The following is a 12674-nucleotide window of genomic DNA, read 5'->3' as shown; positions in this document are numbered from 1 at the left end:
TGTACAGCCCAATCTATTCATCATACTCCACTACCCTACAACGTACAGGCATATTTGCCCCCCTTCACCACACCGTACATTCCAAACTGTACAGCCTTCATCCTCTTTTGATAATTGTACAGCATCTCCTCCTATCTATACTGCTTCCCAATAGTCAGTACAGATTCTGCAATAACCCCATCGGGTGATTTTGCTAGCAACTAACGGAAGAAGATCGTTTTTAGAGAAACATAGGGCACGGGAACATTACACTCTGGGGTGTTGTCTTTAGTTGAAGCTTACAGCTAGCTTGGGTTTTATTCTCAACCCTTTTGTTATGTGTAATATTTCGTTTTCTAGGAGGTGGGCTTGGTACATTCAATTGTCGTCTTCTTTCACAATTCCTGTGGAGGTGGACCAATCTCCTATACAGATGGAGACTATTTTTCGTGATTCTAGAGGTGGCTGATTCCCCTATTGAGGTGGAGAATTTCTGGATTCCCTACTTTGGAAATGTTGAGAGATGGTAGTATAATGATTTGTACCTTGTTGCATTGATCTCTGTCGCTCCTTGTTGTTCCTATTGAGGTGGACCACTGTGCTAAGTGCAAAGGGTGATTCCAGCTGGTGTCCAGACTAATAATCAGGGTGGTGTTGTTATTCATAGGGCTTTTATGTGCCCCATGTTGTGGGTGGCTAGCAATGACAATGTACTGACAATTGTCTTTCTTGGCACTTGAAGCGTTATTGATCAATGGGAGCCTTTTGCTCTTTGTTGTACTTGGCCTCTCTTGGTCTTTTGTACTCCTAGTTGTATCTATTTTTTAGCCCTTGTTGGTTGAGTTTTGTTAGTGGCCTCCTTTTGTTTCTTCTAGCACACTGATTTGTGTTGTTTCCTTGACAACAATTTGGCTGTCAATCTGTAAGGGTCAACCCCCTTGTTTGGCAGCTGCAAAAATCAAAAAAAAAAAAAGTATTATTATTGATAATATATTTATTAAATTATTGATAGTAAAATTGCTTTTATTATTGATAATATAATTATTACATTGATATTGTGATAATATAATTATTACATTGATATTGTGATAATATAATTATACTGATAATAAATTATATGTATATAATTATATATTAATTATAATTGGGCCATCTTGGACTAGTGCTGAACCTTGGTGAAGGGGCACCACCAATAGATATAAAGGAAGAGTTCTTGGTAATGAAATATAACAAACAATCCAATATTTACAACCTGCAAAATCAATATTCCTTTGCCTGAAGAACCCTTAATACAGAGCCTTATCAAATCTGTTATGAGGTAAAATCACAAAGTAGATTTTCAGCGGCCAAAATCTGTGCATTATATTGTTGAAACAGGTTTAGATTTGTGTTTGAATATAGTACTTTTCACAGCCAATCTCAATCAGTGGGAGAGGGATCCTTTCTTTCTTTGCCAGTGTTGTCTCCTTTCCTACCATTCCCACTGTCTTTATACAGGTTTAAATTTTCTAAATCCCTTCTCTCTCATACAAAATTGTCTGAATGGCTGAGTTCAACTGAATTTTGTGCATGTACATAACATAAGTTTCTTTGGATTTTAAAGATTTTTGTTTCTGAGTTGCAGCAGCAAGATGTATATTATGCCATTATTTTGGTACACAACATGCAGAAGCTACTTCACAGATCTCTAGAACAAATATAATACTTGGCAATCCAAGCCTCAAATTCTTCTAAAGTCATTTTAGTTTTTAAATCACAGTCAAATTTCTAATCATAAGGCTCTGATCAAATTGAGAAAAGTTTGGTAATAATAGGGCCTACAATTTTAACAAGCATTCATGGCTGCTCCCATAAATGTTAGTCAATATTTTTTTTTAAATTATGAATTTGTCCTCAGATATAACAGTTTGAGTTCAAGCAATCTTGCAATTCTATTGTCCAAACAAATAAAACATTACTGTTATATTAAAACATGCTTGATAATTCAAAATACTCTTGATAGTGAGTTCATTGTTATATTAAATGCATCCTGAAAGAAGTGCCATGTATAACTTCTGATCCAAATACACACAAGTACCAATAGAAACAAAACAAATGTTCCAGGCCGTCAAAGTAGCTGTTTATGGGACCTATATACTCTCATGTTCTAGCAATAAAATAATACCATTTTTCAAATAACAAAACAAAAACAACCGTTATTATATTGTGTTGGATCAATATGAAAACAATTTGGCCCAATTAAGAGGGACTCACAAGACAAAGGGCATGCCTATACCTTCTTTCATTTGTTTATTTCCTTTTAGAGAATTAAAATTAGAGTGATTTGTGGAATCTCCATTTGAAAATGGAGCAGCCGGCCAAGATATCCATGTGCTCACCTTTTTATGCAAGAGAACCACCTAACAAAGAGATAGAAGTTTCCCACAAAAGAGCCTAAAATTTGAAGGCCGTATGTTAATTTAAAAGCTTAGGTTTGTGGAATGAAATTACCAAGCAAGCTACTATAAGAATTTGTGAGTAATTCAAAATTGCCACATATGATTTTGAGAGGAATGAAGTTAAGGTACTGAAGTACTGGGTCCCATCCCCTACAAAAGGGTATAGGCTATTCTCCATATAATGTTGCATGGGTATCGATATCATAACATGATTCTAACATACGATATCACATTCCATAGGCTACAGAAATGGGACCCACAACAACAGTAACTTTTTAACATTTTTCTTGTCATTTTTCTTTTATGATGAGCCATCAGCTAGAACCCATTTCCTTCTGTTCTCCATGAACATCACCATTAATGATGTATGAAGCCAAGAGTTTCAAACATTTGTCTTTTTTTTTTGTTTGTCATTTGTTTAAATTCAGGAACTCTAAAACAAGTTGCAGACAACCCTAGAAGACAAATTACAAACTGGAGAAAGCCAAATATGAATTGCAAACATAAATCTTTCAGTTTTCTACTATACCTCAATGCATACCATCAAGACATTTTGCTGAAATTGCAAAATAGCTGAGTTTAAGTTATGTCACAAATTAACCACCTCATTCTAGTGGGAAGAACAAAATATGGCACCATTAAATTTTTTATTTAGACATGATTTAAACTAGACTTCAAACATTTAGCATAAATGCTTGGCAATACCCATAAAGATAGAAGAAACCTATTGGGGCATCAATTTGCATGAATATCCAAACACTATTGGAGAGATTAAAAAAGATTGTGGACAAGACACATTGGCCAAAATAACGTGCATCGTGTCAAAGAATTTAACCTGCCATGAGACATGATGAAAACATTTATTTGAGGGCTGCAATTGAAGGAACAACTAAAGTTTTAGTTGCACAGTTGAGGATCAGTATTCTTCACCTTAGATGTCAGATGATCTACAAGGAAGAGTGGTGAAAAAGAACACATCATCTTAGATGTGAGATGGTCTACCAAGAAGAGTGGTAATAAAGAACTTGCATTTTCTGCAGCAAAGGGGTGATTAAAATTAAATGGCACTTCAACATTTCATGAACAGTGTATTAGGATACTTATATTCATATTCAGTTTGAAAAAAATGTGAAGGTAGTTTGAACTTTGAATGAGCCATTTTAAGGAAGCAAGGCTTTTAAAAATGGCAGCTCTCTTGACCAAAATTCATAATAGACGAGATGATTTCAAAAGGAACTTGAAAAAGTGTTACTGTTCTGTCTCTTGTTCCCTTATACCACTTGGTCATGGGCAATATCTATGCAGGCACCAAAAGGGCTCTTGACAAAATAGTTTTTTGCATTTAATTATTAAATTAAATTTTAGAGTACAGTACCATGCTGTTTTTTTAATTTAATTATTAAATGCAAAAAACTGTCTTGCCTAGAAACCTTTTGATGCCTGCATAAATAAATGTACTCGGGTACATGGACGTCATTTAAATTTCTTCATTCATTCATTGAGAAGCTAGAGTAGCCTACAACTCATCAAGCTGGGATCATTTGCAACTGGTTTTTCAATTCTCAACTCAAAATAAATGATAGAAATAAAGGCGACACGTATCTGAAGCTCCATATGAAAAAGCATATTAGTTCTATACAAAAAAGGGCAAAGAGAAATGCAGATCTCATCATTGTTAGCTGATGTTCATAGTGATGGATCAAAACGTGAAGATTAGCCATTGTCGTACATTCTGTAGCATGGTATTGATGTTAGAATCATGATATGATGCCTCAGACATACAATTTTGTATGGAGAATAAAATTCCTTATGGCATGGTATTGCATGCTAGTGTTATTAAATAATGCCTTAGGTATGCAATTTTGTATGGAGAATACTTGGCAGCATAAACACCTGGCACTTTGCTACTATGTGGTACTGTTAAACGTTAACACCTTCAAGATCATAAGCACTTAGGCTATATTACATAAACTGAAAGGTTCAGTTTGTAGTGAATCCATGAATTGTAGCTGGCTTGCATTCTCCCTTTCACCACACTGGGCAGTAAAGCATGAGGGTCATGGGGATCATCCTTATAAGTCCCCTGCAAAGTCAGCTTCTACTAGCTTCTGTAATTGGTAGGCTTCTTCTCAGATGTATCGTTTAAATATGCCATTGAGGTCGGATGGTTCTCTCTGTATCATGGAGATACCGAGCAGGTCCCAAACAAAAGGTAAGAAAAATGTAGCCAAGATAACCAATTTTTTTTTAAATTTTCTAAAAGAGAAAAAGAAGTTTAAGTCCATAGCTGAAAGAACGGGTTATCTTTATGAATATTTGAAGGTCATGGGAGCAACTAACAAGACCACAGTCGAACTGAATGGTTAGTGAAACATGAAGGTAGATTGATTTTGAGCTAGAAAAGCTGGGTTATTTATGAAAGCTTGAAATCGGTTTTCTTGCCATTGTGCATTACGAAAACATACTTGTTTTGTTTCTTGGTAATGTAGTTCGAATGGTTTGAAGCCAGCTTGACTGCAAACACCAAGCCTTCAGTCGAAAAATCATTTTGGACAGGAGTCTTTCAAGAGTAGAAGCTACAGAGTATGACATGGCTAAACATATAAGACCATTTTTCCTACTTTGTTTGTGACAAGCTAGATGTTGGAAACAGAATATTTAAGCAGAGCAAGTGAACGAAGAAACGGAGCCAAAAGCACGAGAAAAACAGTGGAGCTTCATTCGGATGATGATGCAATGGTATGAATTATATAAATCCATCTACGGATGATTCTGAAGGTGGCAAACTTTATCAGCAGCAATTGGATCGAGCAGGGGCGGAGCACTGAAAACATATCAAGAAAATATTTAAAACTTATATACTATTGGCTACTAATAACCAAATCAGACAAGTACAGGAGCTGTACCAGGCTGCTCCTGAGAGAGCCAAAAATCAGACAGAATGATAAATTATTTAACAGGTTGATATAGTTGCATACAAACTCTCATTAAAAAATCAAAGAAAAACGAGAGACCGGGCGCTTTGTTATACTAAACTATTTGGCAAAGTTTATGGTTTCTGACTACAATCACATATCTTGCCTGAATTCCCCACTTAAGAAGCATGCAATGTAGCTTATATTTCATATATAAAGAGCACATCTTACTGAAAGAGCGTTTGCAAACAAACAGGGAAAGATAAATTTTGTTTGAACAATAAAATGCTTCATAGCCCAAGCAAGGACTCAATTGTATCCTTACCTGCCACTCGATGTTTTATGCCACAAGCATCTCGTTGCACTGGAAATCAAGAAATCCCGAAATTGAGAAATCAAACCCTAACTTAAATTTAAGAAAAGGAAAATAGCAATCATGCATTGAAATAAGAAGTGTATTGTACGTGTGAATTAATACCAAGGCTAGCCAGCAAAGGCATGAATTTGTAGGCTTGTATCATTCTGCATTATTCCAGGGTTGAGTAATCAGAAGATTTAATGTATCATTTTGTACAACCCACAACAACGCAAATAAAAGATAAAAACTAGTTAATTCCTGAGAAATTACCTTCGCCATACTCTGATTTCCGCAGAGCTGCGGGCTTCTAAAACTGATCTTTCGTATGAGGACATGGGCACAAGTTAAGATCAAGCGGCAAAGGGCAGAAACCTTGAAATTGCAAATAAATAGAGTGCACGTTGAAAGCGCATAACAGGTGGCGAAATGGCGCCATTATCAACATTTAGTCATAGTGATATTGATGTTTGAATCCGTGCTTTCTTTTTCAAATTCATATGGAATTTCTTTTTTATAACTTTGTAGATAAGTGTGTTTGAGTTTCACTGGTTAGATGGATGATTTCTACTTGTAAAATATGGATCAAGGAATTTGATTAAAGATTTCACTCCTTAGACGGATGATCTCTACTTACAAAATATGGATCAAAGAATTTGATTCTAGAGTTTCACTAGTTAGATGGATGATCTCTATTTGTAAAATATGGATCAACGAATTTGTTCGACAATTACACAGTTGATAACGATTTAACTTACGGAAAATATCTAATAATTTTAACAATTTGATTTGTAAGGGTATAGCAATAGCTGGTGCACTTGAAAGCGCAAAAAGGTGGCAAATTGGTGTCGTTATCAACATATATATATTTATACTATACTTATGGAAAAATATCTTCTAATTATAACAATTTGACTTGTAAGGGTAGAGTTGATAGTTGTATGAGGTATTTTATATAAACCTTTAATTTCTAGTAAGAAAGAATGGATAGCTTCCACAGCGTGTCTATGGAGAGTCCATTATCAAATCATGTAAATTTAATGGTACGAATATTATTTCTTTCTTAAACAAAACATTAAGCATGTCAACTTTTTACTTTTTACCTATTAAATACAAAAAAAATAGAACAAAATATAAATCATGAGGTTTTGAAAATATATGATTCCTATACAAATATGAGAAATAAAAGGGTAAATTGCACTTACTGTCTATAAAGATAAAAAATACCAAAATATGTATATACACAATACATTGATAAAAGTTTGGCCATTCAAAATTCCACAATGTTCTTCTCCAACAACATTAATGCTATAATCACTCTTAAAAGATATCATAACACTATAAGAGGTTCAAAATACATCTATATTTGAATTAGATATTTAAAACATGAGAAAACTTAGATTATTAAGATACATAGGACATAATCTTAGTATGTGAATTTAGTTTACTAAGATACATTAGACAATATAAATATTTAAAATATATGTGTCCTCTAGACATGAATGATTATTATAGTTAAAAACTTGTGTCAAACTATCTTTACACAAAAGAGTCCATTGGTAAAACTCATAATATTTTTCAGATTCTAGCACCTTTCTAGCACCTGAAACAAAATGAGATAAGATATGAAGTAGTAGTATTTTCAAGATTTTTTTCTATCATTGACTATTTTAAATACAAATACTATATAGTATTGAACTATTTGTAAGATAATTTTTCTATCATGATATTAAAATTACGATGAAGATAAACAAATTATACATCAATTGTATTAAAACAAATAAAAATATAAAATATTTGTCTATTAATAATAAAATATTTTGTAAGAAGTATTTGTATATTTTTGGTTAAAATAATATTCATAATATTAGAAGTATTTTAAATACATAGTAAAATTGATTTATCTTATTTAAAATAAAATTCTTAATATTAATAAATCGTGAAAAGATTATATAATCATATTTTTTTAAGAAGTTTTTTTTAATTAAAAAATAAATATTGAAATATTGAAATTTAATCTAACAAATTATAGAGATTTATGTTTTCTTTCTGATTTTTCAGATTTTTTTTAAATATATGATATCATATGTTGTTCTAGGTGGATTGTTAATTCTAACTAAACTTCCCAAAAAATTGTGGGCTAATGTCTAATCTTATATTTTCTCTTTTCCATAATAATCTTACCTTCCATTATCCACTTTCTAATTGTTTCAATCTATCCTCTATATTTCTAATTCAAACTATTCATTCTATATATTTTTAATTCAAACTTTAATTTTTCTATATATTTCTAATTGGAACTTCAATTTATATTATTTAAATTTATTTTTATTTGTGAAACAACAAAAATGTAAGGTCTTCAAGTTCATGGTGTAGATTTATTTATATTTATGAGATAATAAAAATATAATATCTTCAAGTTTAATGTAGGCTTAGATTTTTGAGAATGAAAAGTTTTTTAATTTACAAAGTCTTTATGCAATTGATTTAAGATCAAATTGGGACAAAACTATATTAAATTTGCAAATAACTTTTTGAGATAAATCTTTTATTATTTACAAAATAATTCTATTCTAGGTTGATAATATTTATTTTTTGAACTTAAAAATTGTTAAATTATTTTTTATTAAAAAAAAAAAAATTTGATGTAGAGCATTGGTAGAACAAACAAAATGAGAATATCCAAAAAAGTGTCATCACCATTTATGTTGATGCTTAGAATAAGTTGGGGCATTCTCTTGATTTTATGGCATTTTCTAATGATGCATTATTATATTATTAATATTTGATTATTTAATGGTGTGAAATTATTATTTTTATTTTTATGATTTTTTTATTTTATAGATAGTATATATTGATGTGTATTTAGATGGTTAGTAGTCAACATTATATTTATTGGAACTGCAAAAAACTGCCTCTTTCCTTATTGTATAAATATATGTCCTCTTCAATGAATAAGACACTAGAGCATTGTACCTCTAATATGTTATTTTGGTTTCAGGGTATGTTATTAAACTTGTGGGCCTGTGTGATGGAAGGTGAGTGACCTTGCATTGTTTTTCTTCAATCATTTATATGTTGTTGCACATTGACAATATTTTAATGTTTGACATGATGACGAGGCACAACTAGAGAAAAGTATATTTATGGTATCATTTTCTATGTGTTTCACAATTCCTTAGTTTGTTTGGATTCACAATATACTACCGATGAATTGGGATTGTAGTTACATCAGTAGCCAAGGTATGCTTTTGCCCATGATTTGGGACTACAATCACTTACTACAAACTTTTGATGTTTCTACATAGGTTGCTTTACCAAAAGGAAGTGTCATAATGAATGATGGAGGAATTCATGAAGATAAAGAAGTTGTCTTTAAAGAAACTGAGATTTAAAAAAAAATCATGTACTTGCCAATGTCTTTCTTTAGAGAGCCCCTGAAAACATTAGTAGAAAGCTCTACAAAAACTTGCAAGGGCAATCAACAAAAATGTTTGGGGTATCATAGAAACTGAGCCTTGACTTTTGTGGACTGAGAACAACAAATCTACAATATTAAAATGAAATTTATGTTAAATTTAATATTTTTTGTTCTCAAAGTTTGAACTTTTTATTTACATTTGGAAAAATATTTCTAATAATTTGGATACATACTCAATTAGAGGCCAATGGGGCATCCGACATGCATGATGTAGTTAAGAAATAATACATGTACCTCTCATGGTTGTCAAACATTAGTTAAAGCTTTCTCCCACTCTATCTGACACTTTTAAATTTTTCTAATCCTAATCAAGCATTCAACTTGGATCCACCGACTACTTAAAAACTCCATTTATAGAATTGTATACAATAGACTTTTGAAATTGTTCTAAAGAAAAGATTCTTGAAATCTAAACAACACACTATATAGTTGGATGGTTTCAGATCTTCCTCCCAAGTTCTAATAGGCTGAAATTTATTTTATATCATTTATGCACGTCTACAATCAATGAATTTGACCAAATTCATATAAACTCTTAATTTAGATAATTTAATAAATATAAACAGGTTTCAATTAAAATTATAATAATTTTTATATCAATATATTATAAAATGAAAATAAGTGATAATCAAATGATATAAAATTTGTGAAGCCTATTTTTTGAGTAAAATCTGAGTATTAATTACATATGTTTTTCTTTCCATCTAATATATCACTTCTATCAACTTTTTGTTGCATGTACAAAATATGCAACTACTAGTTATTTTATTTCAATATAAACACTAGTACATGTGGGTCCCATTTTTGACCTAAATATTCAACGGCAGACCAATTTGGCTTGTTAAATTCACTTTTTTTAATATGATCTTGAAAATGTCAAAATTTCAATGACACTTAAGTACTTTTGTCAAAATTTCAACGTTGTTAGGATATAAGGAAAAAAAAGTGAAACTTCATTTTATTTTGATGCGGCAAAGTGCGGGCACGCGGGAGGGTTGAAGGAGAACCACTTCTCAGCATTGTTGAAGGTAGCTAAAAGTCATTAAATTTTGATTGTTTGTGTTAATGTGATACTAGTCCTCCCCTTCTTATTAGTCATGTCTCTGTTGTGAATGGAAAAGGAAGAAAACCAAAAGGAAAATGAAGGGTTTTGTATACACAATGTAGTACAGGTAGCTTACATACAACCTACATTTAGGGCTCATGGGAGTAGCAAGAGGCTAGGTCAGTATATGTGTGTGGCTTACAAGTGTGTTTATTGTTTCTTGTTTTTTTTCATCCAAATCAAGTAATATTGTGGTCAATGCCTTGTGTAATCATGAGTAGATGATGTCAATTCACTAGATTTAACTTCATTAAAAACTAAACTGAAATGCTTGATAATTTTGAATATTTGATCCACCCTAATCATTACTATTAGGAAATTTTGCCCCATATCTATAGGGAGGCTGCACATGAAACAACATGGAGAAAATAATTAAACCATGGTAATATAACTTGACCTACAACAATAAATTGTATCTTTCTAAAACTCAACTTATATACCTTGAATGTTGGCATAATTATTTTGATAGCAAACCATCTACTATGGAGAGCACATTGTATACAAACTGCAGATGTTGCACTATCAAAATGCAAGTATACATGACCAACATTGTACCTTCCACAACAAAATGTGCCCTCAAGACTAGATGTAAGATAATAACTATGACTTCAAAAATAATTATGTAAAGGTAAGTGCACTATTTTTGGTACTCAACTAGTTGTGGGAACCTTGGAAGCTTGTAGAGTTGGAGAGGAGAGCTAGGAACCTTGAGATAAATGGTTTTGAATCAGATTAAATAACACCCAAATTTTTTCATAGAGCAACAACTTTTGGAGACAGACTCTATGCAAAATCACCTTCAATTGTTCTAACCACCACAAACATGAACATATCATTGACCTTGTAGTTTTCCTTCTCGATACTTCTCTTGAGTGTTAACTATGGATAATGATTATAAATCATGACAACAAACTCAATGAGTGACACTTCTATCCTTAGCCCTAGAATGTGGCTTGGGTAGCAAAGGTAGACCAATAGAAGGTCTTATATAACCTCAAAAATAATTTCATTGTTAGTAATTCGGTGTAAAAGTTTTCATTGATTACTTTGCCCCACTCAATTTTATCTTTCATGTTTAACAAGGTATTAATGAAGAGGACCATCCACGACACCATTTTTTTAGCTTGATGAAGTTTGACACTTTACTTGGGAGGGTAAAATGTTTCTTAGCATCCTCGTGGAACCATGCCTTTTGCAAGTTCAGTTTGTCAAAATTGTGCCCCTTCTTAGGCCTCTCCATGAGTTCCTCGTTGATATACCTAGTGGAATCCTTCTCCAAATTGTAGTATCTATCTCCAAGGTCCATAATGACCTTGTGATAGGTGTCATAGCTTGGGGTATGTGAACCACCAACTCTACATTATGTGAGGTGAGGTCCAAGATCACCTCCCCCTCTCTCCCAAAGACTTTCATTTGATCCACTTTGTAGTTCTCTACACAAGCCATAACCAAATTCAAAGACTATAGGGAAATAGGAAACCTTGTTACATCTATTGGCCCAATGTAGACCAAGGAGGTGGCTTTGAATGACATCCCCAAAGGGATTGGCTATCTTGGTTGTGAACTCGCTCAAATCCATGTCTCCAAGTACATATCAATAATTTATTGGTTTCTATTACCCAACTTGAAGGTCTTTAGATTTCCTTAAAACTTGTACTTCATTGTTGTCGTAGTTGACATATCTCCTTTTGCACCAAGCAAGAGGTAATAACCATTCATCTAAATATCTCCCACTAAAAGCAACCTAATCTAATGTATCATTAGCATCAGATGTTGAAAAAGGAATTTCATTCATTCACCTTAAGCCCTAACCATGCTTAAAGAAAATTTATAAGAAAAACAACATATTTAGGCTTTATGGATATTGGAAAATGTGAACATATTGTGGTTGAGGATGTTAGCATCCCTAACATCTCATATAAGTGAGCATCTATTTATAGCACCTACCCTTTCAGGGAATTAGGGTGTTGTTATCCTCGACCCTTTTGGAGTTTGAGGGTGGTGACACCCTTGAAAAATCCCATAAGCAAATGTAATGAGTTTAAATCCTTTGGTTATAAGTATACTTTGGTAAAAAACATATTTGGGGATCATGGTTATTGACATCCCTAATCCCTTTTGTGTGTTGGAATTTTAACTACCTTGATAAATCTTAGAATCTAATCTCATAGTATTGGTCTCTTGACCATTGATAAAGCTTTGAATTATTGGGGATTAGGAACTTGTAAATTTAGCACATCTAATCCTTCAATCACCAAAATATCAATGGTGCTCTTTTAGTTTTTGGGACATCAAGTGTTTCAAAATTTGAAACTTAGTCAAATTTTGATCAAGCAATCAAGGTTTAGTAGTTTCACTTGTCATGTTTAAGGTTAAAAGGATTGGTTTTAAATTCCATTCA

The 12674-nt window shown here is 32.4% G+C and overlaps 1 protein-coding gene across 7 annotated transcripts in view; it reads right to left on the bottom strand.

Moving 5' to 3' along the window:
• LOC149566253 (uncharacterized) overlaps window positions 1–6176 on the bottom strand; it is a 59278-nt gene extending 53102 nt beyond the window's left edge. For 5 of the 7 annotated variants that reach the window (XM_089819665.1, XM_089819661.1, XM_089819663.1 and 2 more), the window contains exons 1-3: window positions 5961–6176; window positions 5811–5854; window positions 5658–5696 (exon numbers count right to left, since the gene is read on the bottom strand). In XM_089819665.1, coding sequence (XP_089675791.1) covers window positions 5658–5696; window positions 5811–5854; window positions 5961–6025 — 148 coding nt within the window. In that variant the 5' untranslated portion in view covers window positions 6026–6176. Of the gene's footprint in view, window positions 1–1939; window positions 2413–4326; window positions 4592–5657; window positions 5697–5810; window positions 5855–5960 lie in introns of those variants that run through there. The other 2 variants (XM_089819664.1, XM_089819668.1) reach the window with 2 other exon arrangements.
• Between the last annotated feature and the right edge of the window lie 6498 nt (window positions 6177–12674).

Source organism: Cupressus sempervirens, chromosome 3 (assembly GCF_028749045.1).
Source record: "Cupressus sempervirens isolate cs-2001-9-10 chromosome 3, ASM2874904v1, whole genome shotgun sequence".
NCBI classification, from domain to species: domain Eukaryota; kingdom Viridiplantae; phylum Streptophyta; class Pinopsida; order Cupressales; family Cupressaceae; genus Cupressus; species Cupressus sempervirens.
The sequence above is the reverse complement of the archived record's forward strand: the minus strand, read 5'-3'. Positions and strand labels throughout refer to the sequence as shown.